General features: G+C 40.9%; 1 protein-coding gene across 1 annotated transcript in view; it reads right to left on the bottom strand.

Moving 5' to 3' along the window:
* Window positions 1-12,999, bottom strand: part of LOC149443895 (cell adhesion molecule CEACAM1-like) — a 39,368-nt gene that overhangs the window by 2,434 nt on the left and 23,935 nt on the right. Inside the window, exons 6-8 of the mRNA XM_089655230.1 lie at window positions 10,784-11,023; window positions 5,554-5,670; window positions 466-545 (exon numbers count right to left, since the gene is read on the bottom strand). Coding sequence (XP_089511356.1) covers window positions 466-545; window positions 5,554-5,670; window positions 10,784-11,023 — 437 coding nt within the window. The remainder of the gene's footprint in view (window positions 1-465; window positions 546-5,553; window positions 5,671-10,783; window positions 11,024-12,999) is intronic.

Genomic DNA, 12,999 nt, shown 5'->3' with positions numbered 1-12,999 from the left:
TCACAGACTGTGCATGCATGGTGTATTTTCTTAGCTATTCTAAGTGTAGCACCCTCTAGTGTACATAGTTAGATACATTTAGTTTGGCTCACAAGTAGCTAACCTGAGCATGTCTGGGATTCAAGCTTAGGGCAGGCTGGAGGACTCTACAAGTAAGGCCTCTGTCACCTCCCCCTGGCTCTGGAGGTTTTCAGAAACAAGTTGTTGAACTCAGTTTAGGCATCCCTAATCATCATCCTCAAGTTTATTTTCCCTCAATAAAAACAACCAAAGGACTGGTTATTGACTGTGAATGCAAGCTGGAAAAATGCATGTTATCTGGCTGTGCGGTCAAAGATGGACCCAAAATCCAGTGGCTCCTTAGGAGGTAGTACTAGATACGCAGGTGAGTGCAACCACTGCTTGAACGAGCCAAAGATTGAATATACAGTATATTATAGAATAGAATATTCAAAGAGATCTTACCTCAATTCCTGGAATAGTAGTTGAATAGATGTGTGACTGGGAAACATTTGAATTTTCGTATACTGTACCAAGCGGGGGTTCTGAAGTCAAAATAAAAAGAAAAATTATTTATGTATGGCTTCATTGGCTATAATGATATAAAATCTAAAGGGAGCCGGTCATTTGGTCTCATTTTAATTGTTCCACATTTTGTGCCAGGTTACTGACTTACAAAATACAAGTCAGAATCTAAGCGCAACAGCCAAGCTACTAGCATTTTCAAAAGATGGTGAGAAAATATAGATGACGTATTTCTATAAAGTATATTTAGGCCCTAACAATGAGCTTCCCTTATTCCTTCCTTTAATATACCATTGAGGGCATCTTGTTGTATCTGTTTGACAGGTGACAAAAAAAATACCCGTTGATCTTGCCAGAACCTGAGAGCTGTCCTGTGTCCTCTGCACACTTCTTGTGTCATCTCAAAGAGCCCTCCTTGTTCTTAAAGTTTCACTAAACCCACTTCATAAAAAAACATCAATAAATGCTGTATTACATGCTGTTCATACTTACTCATTCACTATAGGATTCATTTTCTGTACTCTGCAAAAAAACTGGTTGATCCTTCTGTTCTGTCTCCCCCTTCTGTCCATATCCCCAATGCAGTTGGGGATTTTGCAGAGCAGTGTTGGCAGCTACTGCACATGCTCAGTTTTCAGTGAGTTTCTATACTGAACATTTCTTCCCTATCACATCTGAGCAGGCCATGTGGCTATAGTCACCCATGTGGGCATATACATAATTGTAACCTACAGCCCACTCCCTCCCTCCTCCTCCTCCTCCTCCTCCTCCTCCATGCCCACTACCCAGCTAAACACATTGGGGAGAGTGGGATGTTACATCTTGATTGATGGAGGCTTCACCTCCCTGTTCTAATACACAGGCTGGAGGGGCATGATACAGCCTGTGATGGCAGAAATCTACCTAAACCATATATTTGCCAAAAATAATAAAGATTTGATTTCAAATGTACATTTGTATGATGATTTAAAATAGTTTATTGGTATTATTTATTTTTACTCTGTATCCCAAAGGCTTTTTTTTTTTGGAACATGTGACCAACAGCAGAGGACTAGAAGCTCCTCCTGCCACTGTTTTCCTACAGACAGGCTGGGAAACAGCTGGGTCATGTGACAGATGTAGATCAATTAGGAAAGAAGAAGGTACTTTTGGATTTTATTTTATTAAAATACAATACAGTGCCATCATCCACATACAGAAAGAGAAGGCATAATGCAAATTAAACAGTGTGTGTTTAGTATCACTTAAACTTTGACTTCAGAATGATTAGCCCTTATGTTGTAGAGATGGGAGAGTGGGCATGGTGGAGTCGTTTAGCAAAAGACAAATGGGAGGGTTAACAATACTCAGTCCACAAAAATGCTATGTGCTGTCAGCAAACACCAGGACTTGAAATTGATCTCCCCACTGCAAGGGTTAATGGTATGTTTTACCAAGAGAAGGGCGAATAAGCTGATATACTTACCTTTTTTTTGCTTGTTCCCACTCTCTTCTACCTCTTCATGTAACTAGTGCCCTGAAGTCTCTGCCTTTTGATGCCTGACTGGTCCCAGTTCTCTGATGACATCCCAGCAGTCCTGCATTGTAAGGAAGGATGCTGAGGGTTCACCCACATGCTGGAAAATTGGACAGCAGAGGAGATCTCTAGCTGCCAGGGGAGCAAAGAATGCGGGAAGTATATCACTTTATTCTTCACGCAAAATGAGTACTTAACCCTTGCTGCGGGGAGGCGGACCCATTATAGAATGGTTGTAAATATCTATCCAACAAACCACCTTGGACTGGGGAACAATTAAATGTGCATATACAAATTATTATTATACAGGATTTATATAGCGCCAACAGTTAGCGCAGCGCTTTACAATATAAGGGAGACAGTACAATTACAATACATTTAAGTACAGAAGGAATAGGAGAGCCCTGCTAATGGAGCTTACAATCTATAGGAAGGGGACCTATCTAATCTATAGGAAATTGCCTATTATGGTTATAAACTATTCTTTTAAAACTAAAAACAGCTTGATTAGATTGAAGCCACAACTTCACTTCCCCTCATCCTCATTGGCACATACTTACCTTTCCTTTGCACCCCCTAGCAGTACCATTTTGAACAAGGAAAGAAAACCCTATGTGAGGGTCAAGATGACTTGTTGGAACCTACACAGAGCTGAGGACTTTCTTCCCACTCCCATGTGGCACCAAAGAAAATGTATATATTGCTCGGGAGTGCAAAGTTAACCAAACTTGTTTTTCCATGCTTGGACAAATCACAGGGTCATCTTAACTACTCATTTTAAACACATATGTTAAGCGCACAAAGCAATTAGATGACTCCCAATCCAAAGATCTTTGTCTAGACTGAGTAATAAAGTGATGTTTGTGAATTACCTACAGACACTACCAGCTAGAGCTCCCCTATAGGAATAGTGATCAAGCAGGTTTGTATGATAGCGATTGTAGCACCCTCTGGATAGGTTCTAGGATAAGTGGATTATATTTGGTTCCCCTGCTTAATAGTAGAACTTTTAGGAAAATGTAATTAGTCTTTCTGCTTAACAGAGAGCTGTTTAGTAGTTGCTGCTCAGTATGTTCAAGTGCTGCTAGTTCTGCCACTGACTTCTTCTGTATTCAAGAAACCTAGAAAGGTTCTGGATATATAGGTGGAACTTATGCAGAACACAGTATGAATATTAATGCCAATCCAGCCAATCACAGGGAATACTGCCTTGAGGAATGATGGGAGAACATATTTATTCTTTGGGCATACTAAGTTCCTTGTCTTTCCTGAAGAGGGTTGTACCAGGCCAGGGGAGTGCATGCTGCCTCCCCTTGAACCTACTGCCATGCGGCCTCGGGTGGGCTACCTGAGGGCCTGAAGTAAGAGAAAGAGTGACCCTGGTTCTTCAGTAAGCTCAGTAAGACTGAGGGGAGTTGTCTGCCAAAGATCTGTTTGGTATCTCCGGAGGACATCGCTTGGAAGTTTGGAAGGAGGTTACCATTCTGTCTTTGGGCCTTGTGAGTACAGACCCTGTGGAGCTTTGGGACTCTGTGTGCTTGGCTACCCCTCTGGTGCTTTATAGTCAGCGTGGATCTAGAAAAAGGGAATACTGGCTGGTGTCCTAAAGATCTCTGTCCAGTTACTCTTTGCTGCAAGGGACTTTGCTCTAACCTGAAGTTACTGTTACTGGTACTGTAAACGATAGGGATGCACCTATACCAATATCAGTATCCGTATCAGTGAGGATACCAAGTATTTCCACAAGTACTTGTACTTCTGAAAATACTCCCGATACCCGAAACCAATACTTTGCAGTGTTATTTGCATCCGTAACGTAAAGGATAGCATGTGATTTGAACATGAATGCAGTGCGATTCCTGTCCAAACTGCATGCTGTTTCCCCGCTGCTCCTGCGTGAACCCAGGCCTGTCATAGCCTGTGCTAACATAGGAGTGGTGCAGGAAACCTCCCTACACCAATCCCATGCTGTCACAGAAAAAAAAGCCGCTTCACAGGTCTGGGGATTTGATATTCCCACGGCTTTCTCTCCTCTCAGTGCAGGAATGAAAGTACAGGCTAGACGGCTCCTTCCCTTGCACCGTCATGGTGTTGACCAAATCAAAAGCCATGTAGCCCGTAATGTCCACCTTGCATGGAAAGGAGAGAAAACAGCAGGGACTTCAAATCCACAGACCTGTAAAATGGCTTTTCCTTCTATGACAGCATGGGATTGGTGCAGGGAAGTTTCCCGCACCGCTCCCTGAGTTCACACAGGAGCAGCGGGGAAACCACATGCGATTAGGACATAAATCAAACTGCATTCCTGTTCAAATCAATTGCTGTTCTTTGTGTTTTTTGTTTTTTATGGACACAAATCACATCGCAAAGTATTGGTACTCGGAATTGACCGAAAGTATTGGTACTCATACTCACCGATCAAAAAGGATATTGGTGCATCCCTAGTAAAGGAGAAGTCTTACTTGCTCCAACAAGGACTTCACCTAAAGCTGATAGTGTCCTCGTTGTTCTATTCTTGGAGTCTCCTGCTAAATTCCCCATCCCTATCCAATAAAATAACTACAAAAAAAATCCCCTAGACTGGTCATTGTAGAAATCAAGTGAAAGTGTGTTCACCTGGATGTGGGAAATACCTTGTGCCTGGCTCAGAGGTGATTATAGGGAAGACCTGGGCAAAACTACAGCGGCTCCTACGGGGGTAAGCGCTACAATATTGTTGGTCCAGCACTGGAAATATCTGCATGTCTATCCTCTACATGGTTAGGAAAGAATTGGTCTGCAAAACAGCTTAAAGGATAAGTTCACCTTTTAACAATAAATATTAAATTGATAATAAATGCACATTTTTAGAATGTATAAAATGTGCATTTTTTCATATTCTTGGTTGCAGCAGCCTGTAAAGAATTGCACCAGTGATCAGCAGATGGTGGTGCCATGCAGATCTCCTGCAGGCCTGTCAGTATATGTGTGTGTGTGTGTATATATATATATATATATATATATATATATACATACATATATATATATATATATATATATATATATATATATATATACATCCTGTACGGGCAAGAAGATCAACTGACAAGAAGAATCGGTGAACTTCGACACTCCACAGTGCCGTGGTAGTTCTCTGAGAACAAGCCGACAGCCGCTAAGCCTTTTGGGACTTGGTAGTTCATTCATTCGCAGAGCCCTGTGAATGAATGATGCGGACATGTTGGTGGGAACGCGGAACTTCTCTCTGTACTTCTGCCACAGGTAGGGAGGGGATCGGGTGGCGGCATGTTTCCAAAGGTGAACATATCCTTTATATTTTGGAGTTTTATCAGATGTGTTAATGTTTTCATTTTATGCCTACATGTGTCTTTCAGAATTTTGCAAAATTAGCTGATGTTTGTAAAGGATTGAGGAATATCTTGGAATATGTATAGTCATTTTTTCTTGTGACCTTTGGCTCATTTTTTGGAAAAATAAAATAGTTTTTAAAAAATGAATTACAGATAACATACTTTTTTTTTTCTTTAGGACAAAGAAGACAACAACTTCAATAATGGCGATCACAGCAACAACTCCGAGCACAATTCCGGCTACCTCTCCACCACCAAGTCCAAGGCATAAAGGTTGAACTGTAGAATAAAAATGAAATGTAATAGTAAATATAAGTGATTTTGTTATTGTAGCTGCTTTTTTTGACAGGGTGTGGTATGATCACATATAACCAAATGTGTATGAACAAGAAAGTCCACACTAAAAAAGTGGTTACCCCAAGGGATTTATGTGATATGCCAGAAAATTGAGTAAAAATATAAACTTTATTAAATATCAAAATTAGTTACCAGCAATATAAAATATAATGAGAAATCTAATACACACCCATAATCATGCCCCAGACAATGTTGTCTTCCCCCATATAAAATCCAAATCGTCACCTGTGGCCACAATAGGGGGTGATATTACCAGATTGTGAAGCATCCACCAATCTGGATATCTCCCAAAATATAATACCTCGCAAAGGGACTAAATAGCGTATGAGTGAGCCATTCCTGTTGAGCTATGGCAACTACAACTATAAATATAAATAAGCCTCAATGGGAAGAAAAAAACAGTAAAGAATCCGTTATAGACCAGTCACTGCTATAATTTTCCCGTATTTATATAAATATACACTCATTGGCCACTTTATTAGGTACACCTGTTCAATTGTTTGGTAACACAAATTGCTAATCAGCCAATCACATGGCAGCAACTCAATGCATTTAGGCATCTAAACGTGGTGAAGACAACTTGCTGAAGTTCAAACCGAGCATCAGATTGGGGAAGAAAGGGGATTTCAGTGACTTTGAATGTGGCATGGTTGTTGGTGCCAGACAGGCTGGTCTGAGTATTTCAAACACTGCTGATCTACTGAGATTTTCACACACAACCATCTCTAGTGTTTACACAGAATGGTCCAAAAAAGTGAAAATATCCAGTGAGCAGCAGTTGTGTGGAGGAAAATGCTTTGTGGTGAATGAGAAGACTGGTTAGAGATTATAGAAAGGCAGCAGTAGCTCAATAGATACCAAAATCTCTGAGGAATGTTTCCAACACCTTGATGAATCTATGCCATGAAGAATGAAGGCAGTTCTGAAGGCAAAAGCGGGTCCAACCTGGTACTAGAAAGGTGTATCTAATAAAATGGCCAGTGAGGGGTTTATTTACTAAAGCTGGAGAGTCCAAAATCAGACTCCTTTCTGCATAGAAACCAATCAGCTTCCAGGTTTCATTGCCAAAGCTTCATTGAACAAGCTGAGGTTAGAAGCTGATTGGTTTCTATGCAGAAGGGAGTCTGATTTTGGACTCTCCAGCTTTAGTAAATAAACCCCTGAGTGTCTATATGCATATAAGGGCTCTTATGTGGCGAAACCAAACCAGACTGATGTTAAATCAACAATAGTTCATTCCATACGAGTTAAGGTAGGTTTTAAGTTGCGGAAAGTAATTAACTGTAAATTGCAAAAAAAAGCCAAAAATGGATGAAGTCCAGTTAGCAGCAAGAAGCAAGGCAAGTTGTTGGTGTGAGAGCCGTCAATGAGAGAAGTGTTAATATACAGTAGGCAATCAGTGCACGCAACAGTCTCTGATGGTTTTAGGACAGCACAGATCGAGTAAGTAGAAGCTGTATTGTATGAGTGTAACTGCAATGAAAGCTGATCAATCGATCAAGTATGCATTACTCACATGAGAAGTCCCATGCATCCATGCCGGACATGTCTCTATGCAGGTCGCAGAAGCTCACTATCCATGTAGGCCAGTGGACATGCCTACCAAGTGAGTATGGCTGCGCCTGGCGCTAATAAACTTCTGCTGCCCATGCTTCATTCCCAATGGAAATTCAGTGATGATCCTGCCATCTCCAGTGTGCCATCACTGTCTCCATTGCTCTCTCACTATGTTCAATACTTGCTGCTCCTATGGAATTCCACATAGCTCTCCTCCTGTAAGTCATATCCTTGCTTTAGAAGCCAGCTGACTTGTCACCCGTGGGTATGACACCAACGTTGTGACGCCAAAGCATATAACCAATGGGCATATATCTCTCACATTAGTTGGGACCCACACTTGGGCACATGATTTCATTATAATTGCAAAAACTGCTGATTTTTTTATGCTGTCCTACAGGAACCGGCATCAGCAGAGAAGGAGAGCAGCACGATAGGAGCGTGTGATTAGGTAGGTGAATACCAATGCTTATTTTTGCTGTCATTTACACCAACAGTTTGAGGCCTTTTATACTCCCGCTGTCTTCACAACAGCATTTAATTTATCCCACTGAAAACAACTATGAATTTTATTTTATCCACCTGACACCAAAGATGAGGCTTAATTTATTCCACTGACAATGTCAATATGGAGCTAATTTTTCTCCCACTGATAACAATAATAGAGACTTTTTTTTTATCCCACTGACACCAACAATACGAAGCTTATTCTATCTCAATGACACCAACAATATGAAGCATATTTTATCTCACTGACACCAACAATACAAAGCTTATTCTTTCCTATTTCCCGGCATCTTCCTCAGTAATCAGAAGACTGGACGTATCACTGCTGAAAATTACTGTGAATTTCCTTGTATTCTGGATAGGAGTGAACGATACCAAGTCAACTCATTGTGCAAACCAGAGACCAAGTCCACTGTCATCACTACAACTTGTCCATCTATTACTGAAGATATTGTACCGTTATTGTGTCCTGAAGACTCTGGAAGGTCTGTTACAGTGAAGAAAATAAGTATTTGATCCCCGGCTGATTTTTAATGTTTGCCCACTCACAAAGAAATGATCAGTCTAAAAATCGAATGGTAGGTGTATTGTAACACTGAGAGACAGAATAGCAACAAAAAATTCAAAAGAAATGCATGTCTAACAAATTATGCACTGATTTGCATGTTCATGAGGGAAATAAGTAGTTGATCACCTTCACGAAACATGATTTAGTACTTGGTGGTAAATCCCTTGTTGGCAATCACAGAGGTCAGACATTTCCTGTAGCTTGCCACCAGGTTTGCACACACCTCAAGAGGGATTTTGGCCCACTCCTATTGGCAGATCCTCTCCAAGTCATTATGGTTTGGTGGCTGACGTTTGGCAACACGAACTTTCAGTTCCCTCTACAGAGTTTCAACTGGATTAAGGTCTGGAGACTGTCTAGGCCACTCCAGGACCTTAATGTGCTTCTTCTTGAGCCACTCCTTTGTTGCCTTGGCCGTGTGTTTTGGGTCATTGTCATGCTGGAACACCCATCCACGACCCATTTTCAATGCCCTGGCTGAGGGAAGAAGGTTCTCACCCAAGATTTGACGGTACATTGTCCCGTCCATCATCCCTTTGATGAGGTGCAGTTGTCCTGTACCCTTAGCAGTAAAAACACCCTCAAAGCAGAATGTTCCCTGGACATGTGCTTTCTTGAGCAGAGGGACCTTGTGGGCACTGCAGGATTTCAATCCTTGTCGGCGTAGTGTGTTATCAATTGTTTTCTTGGTGACTGTGGTCCCAGCTGCCTGGAGATCATTGACAAGATCTTCATGTGTAGTTCTGGGATGATTCCTCACTGTTCCCATGATCATTGACACTCCATGAGGTGAGGTCTTGCATGGTGCACCAGACCTAGGGAGACTGACAGTTCTTTTGTGTTTCTTCCATTTGCGAATGATTGCACCAACTGTTGTCACCTTCTCATCAAGCTGCTTGGTGATAGTTTGGTAGCCCATTCCAGCCTTGTGTAGGTCTACAATCTTGTCCCTGACATGCTTGGACAGCTCTTTGGTCTTTGCCATGGTGGAGAGTTTGGAATTTGATTGTTTGATTGCTCCTGTGGACAAGTGTCTTTTCTACAGGTAACAAAATGAGATTAGCAGCACTCCCTTTCAGAGATTGCTTCTAATCTCAGCTTGTTACCTGTATGAAAGACACCTGGTAGCCAGAAATCCTGCTAAATGATAGGGGATCAAATACTTATTTCCCTCATGAACATGCAAATCAGTGCATCATTTGTTAGACATGCATTTCTTTTGATTTTTTTGTTGCTACTCTGTCTGTCAGAGTTACAATACACCGAACATTTGATTTTTAGACTGATCATTTCTTTGTGGGCAAACATTCAAAATCAGCAGGGGATCAAATACTTATTTCCTTCACTGTATATAAAAAAAGAAGAAATAAGCACATTCAATGACTTTAGTATGCATTAAGAAACAAAAAGGTTTACATAAAAGAACCACTTTTACATATATATGACATTAAGGGGTTGGTGTACCCAAAATTGATAAGCCGGGCATGATCAGGAACAAAAGAATACATTACAATACAATACAATACATTACATCACGTTAGAAGTTGTATTCTGTCATACGAGAATTTTCGTAACTTTAGTAACCTCTTTACATCTGGAGAAAAATAAATGTAATCTCCAAACACGGAAAGGTTTCTTCACAGTAAGAACTGTGAAAATGTGGAATAGACTCCCTCAAGAGTTGGTTCTGGCCAGCTCAGTGGATTGTTTTAAAAAAGTCCTGGATTCTTTCTTGGATACACAGAATATAACTGGATACTAACATTTATAGGTAAAGTTGATCTAGGGAATATCCGGTTGCCTCTCGGGGGATCAGGAACAATTGAGTACTGTCCGTGATACTTTTTTTTATTTGCATTAACATACAATTTTGAGGACAAGCTTTTGGGGAATGTCCCCTTCTTCAGGTCTAAGCAGTTTTTGGACAATTTTACCATACAGTCATATTGACATCCCATACATAGCTTTCTTTTTGCGTGTCCCTTCCCTGGGTCGCATTGGCCACAGGGGTGTCACATAAGTGTCCTTATATTAAAAGTCATCAGGTACAGTATTTGTAGCTGCTGATTTTTATTTTTTTGGGGGGAGGAAGAGGGGGCCTGGAGCTCCTCTTTAAGTTCCTTACCTCTTCCTTCCCCTTCTGCATTACTGCTAAAGCCTAGCGCCACCAACAGAAGGGAATACAGACTGCATCTGCCTACCTGGTTATACTGCCTAACTGCCATTAGTCTTAACTTCAACACAATTGCAATAATAAAATTATTAGTAATTATCACAGATCTTGGACACCAAGAGAGTAGGTTAGAATAATGACAGCCAAAGATCAAGTGCTTAGTTATCAGTTTGGCATTTTTGGTCATGTAGCACAGCAGTCAAGTATCATATGTGCAGTATTGAACCCACCAAATGTCTGTTCACAGTTTGATGGGCTTCCCAAATAATCTCCATAGCACATCATGGTTAATCCTGCAAAACTTGTATTTGCAGGCACATTCCTTATCACTTGATTAGATCCTGTTTCCAATAGACCATTGAATACCATTGTGACAGTAGCAGCTGGTTGTCCTCCTAGCCAGGAACAAGTGAATTGGGTATACTGACTGCTGGGACCTACTAAACAAGCCATGTGTCCTTCTGGAGGCCCTGTAAGAAAGGAAATATAAAATAAGCAATTAATAAGTACCATAAACCATTTTAACCTGATTGTACTTACTATGTAAACCTCCCACTCATGCTTCAGTATATGTATCCAACTCACCAGGAGGCTCATACATAAGGCAGCAGACCGAAGGGGCATTAACGAGTAATTTTAATGTCAGAACTATTCATTGTCAGTAGGAGATTTTCAAACTTGTTGAAAAATCTTTACTCAACTGAGCCAATCCCTGTTTACCTTAATGCAGGGGTGTCAAACTGGCGGCCCTCCAGCTGTCGCAAAACTACAAGTCCCATCATGCCTCTGCCTTTGGGAGTTATGCTTGTAACTGTCAATCTTGCATTGCCTCATGGGAGTTTGGCAACAGCTGGAGGGCCACCAGTTTGACACTCGTGCCTTAATGGATTCCTACAGGCACACAGCCTGACTTGGTAGCGTGTGTGCATGGGCTTTCCCACACCAGCCAGCTAGCTGAGCGGGCACTCATAGGAAGGAGAGGACAGCACCAACGTAGGACCACCAGAGAAGAGGTGAGTGACCGTTTGTACTATATATATAAAAAAGTATAACATCTTTTTTATTGCAAGAAAAAAATAGTCTTTAGAGTCACTTTAATATAAGATGTTTCATACAGTGTTGTTCTGTATTCACATCCTTATATTGTGTAGAGAGCCATCTATTTGAAATTCACTGCAATCGCACCTGTTTTTATTATTCCTTTCAACAAGAATAGGGAGTGTCTTGTTAATAAAGATTGCCCATCCACCACTGCACTTCCACTTTAGCTTCCAGAAGAACACTCCAGTGAAGGCCGCCTTTCTCCCTTTAATACACATATGCCTGTAAGTTCATTCATTCTGTTTTTTAAGTCACGTATATATCTAGATTGCATTTAAATGTGTTTAATGTGATTTGCAGGTAGCTGGTTGCAAGACATGTGTTCATTGTATGCATTTGTAAGAGATATATACACAAGCATATTGTAACTTCAATCTATTTAATTGTATTGCAGTTTTACAGAACTATTCCCAGAAGTAAATTCAGTTTTGGAATGAAACACAACACTGCTTTTGTCAGTTTTTGTTAGCTAGCTGTCAGCTAACCATTTGTAGGACAGCATAAGCATATACAGTATACTGTACACACAAGTAATTATGGTAAATGGGCTTGTAAAACAGTTCCTCTGAAACTGAGGGATTTGCATTCTACACATTTCAGGGCAACCCTCATTGCTCTTCAGGAGCTGCTCTGAAACCTAGTTCTTTTATTTCATTTGATTAAAGTTGGAGTATTTTATGTTCATATTTCTGTGGGGCAAACTTTCCACTTTTATCCAGCTCTGCATCCACTTTTATACACATGCTATTGACTTAATGGGTAATATACTAATATACTGGGTGCAAAGCCCAGCTATAATACCTTGTTCCTGTGTTCCAGAGGCGAGGAAGAAGCTCTCTGACGGAAGCACCCAGGCGGGGTGCCAGGCGGTCCATCACAGTGTTCAAGTGCAAAGTTAATCTAATGGGAGTGGTTTCATAATTATCAATCAGCTGCTGTACCTGCAGGGCTCTAACAAGGAAAATTGCAGGTTCTGCATCCCTTCAGGGCCAGTTCACACTGCATGCGTTTCAGTTGCTTTTTTTTTGCAACCAAAAGGCACAAAAAGTAGGTTATATGGTTGTCAATGTCATAGTTTACATCAGTGCTTGCAGTTCCAGTGCGTTCCAGTTGCAGAAAAAAAAGTAGAACAGGCTGCATTTTTTCTGCACAGAACTGTACTGGAACACGGTAAAGCGCATAAAAAACGTACCAAAACCGCACTCGAACACACATATGTCCCTATTTAAATTGAATAAAAAGAGAGGGGAAAAAAATGAACTGGAATGCATAAAAAAACCACAATCGAATGCGTCAAAACGCGCATGCAAAAACGCATCTGGACTGTGTTTCTATAGTGTGAACC

The sequence above is a fragment of the Staurois parvus genome, unplaced genomic scaffold (genome assembly GCF_062004578.1).
Source record: "Staurois parvus isolate SC_StPar_1 unplaced genomic scaffold, SC_StPar_1.0 ptg000827l, whole genome shotgun sequence".
Lineage (NCBI taxonomy): Eukaryota > Metazoa > Chordata > Amphibia > Anura > Ranidae > Staurois > Staurois parvus.
This window is presented reverse-complemented; position numbering and strand designations above follow the sequence as displayed.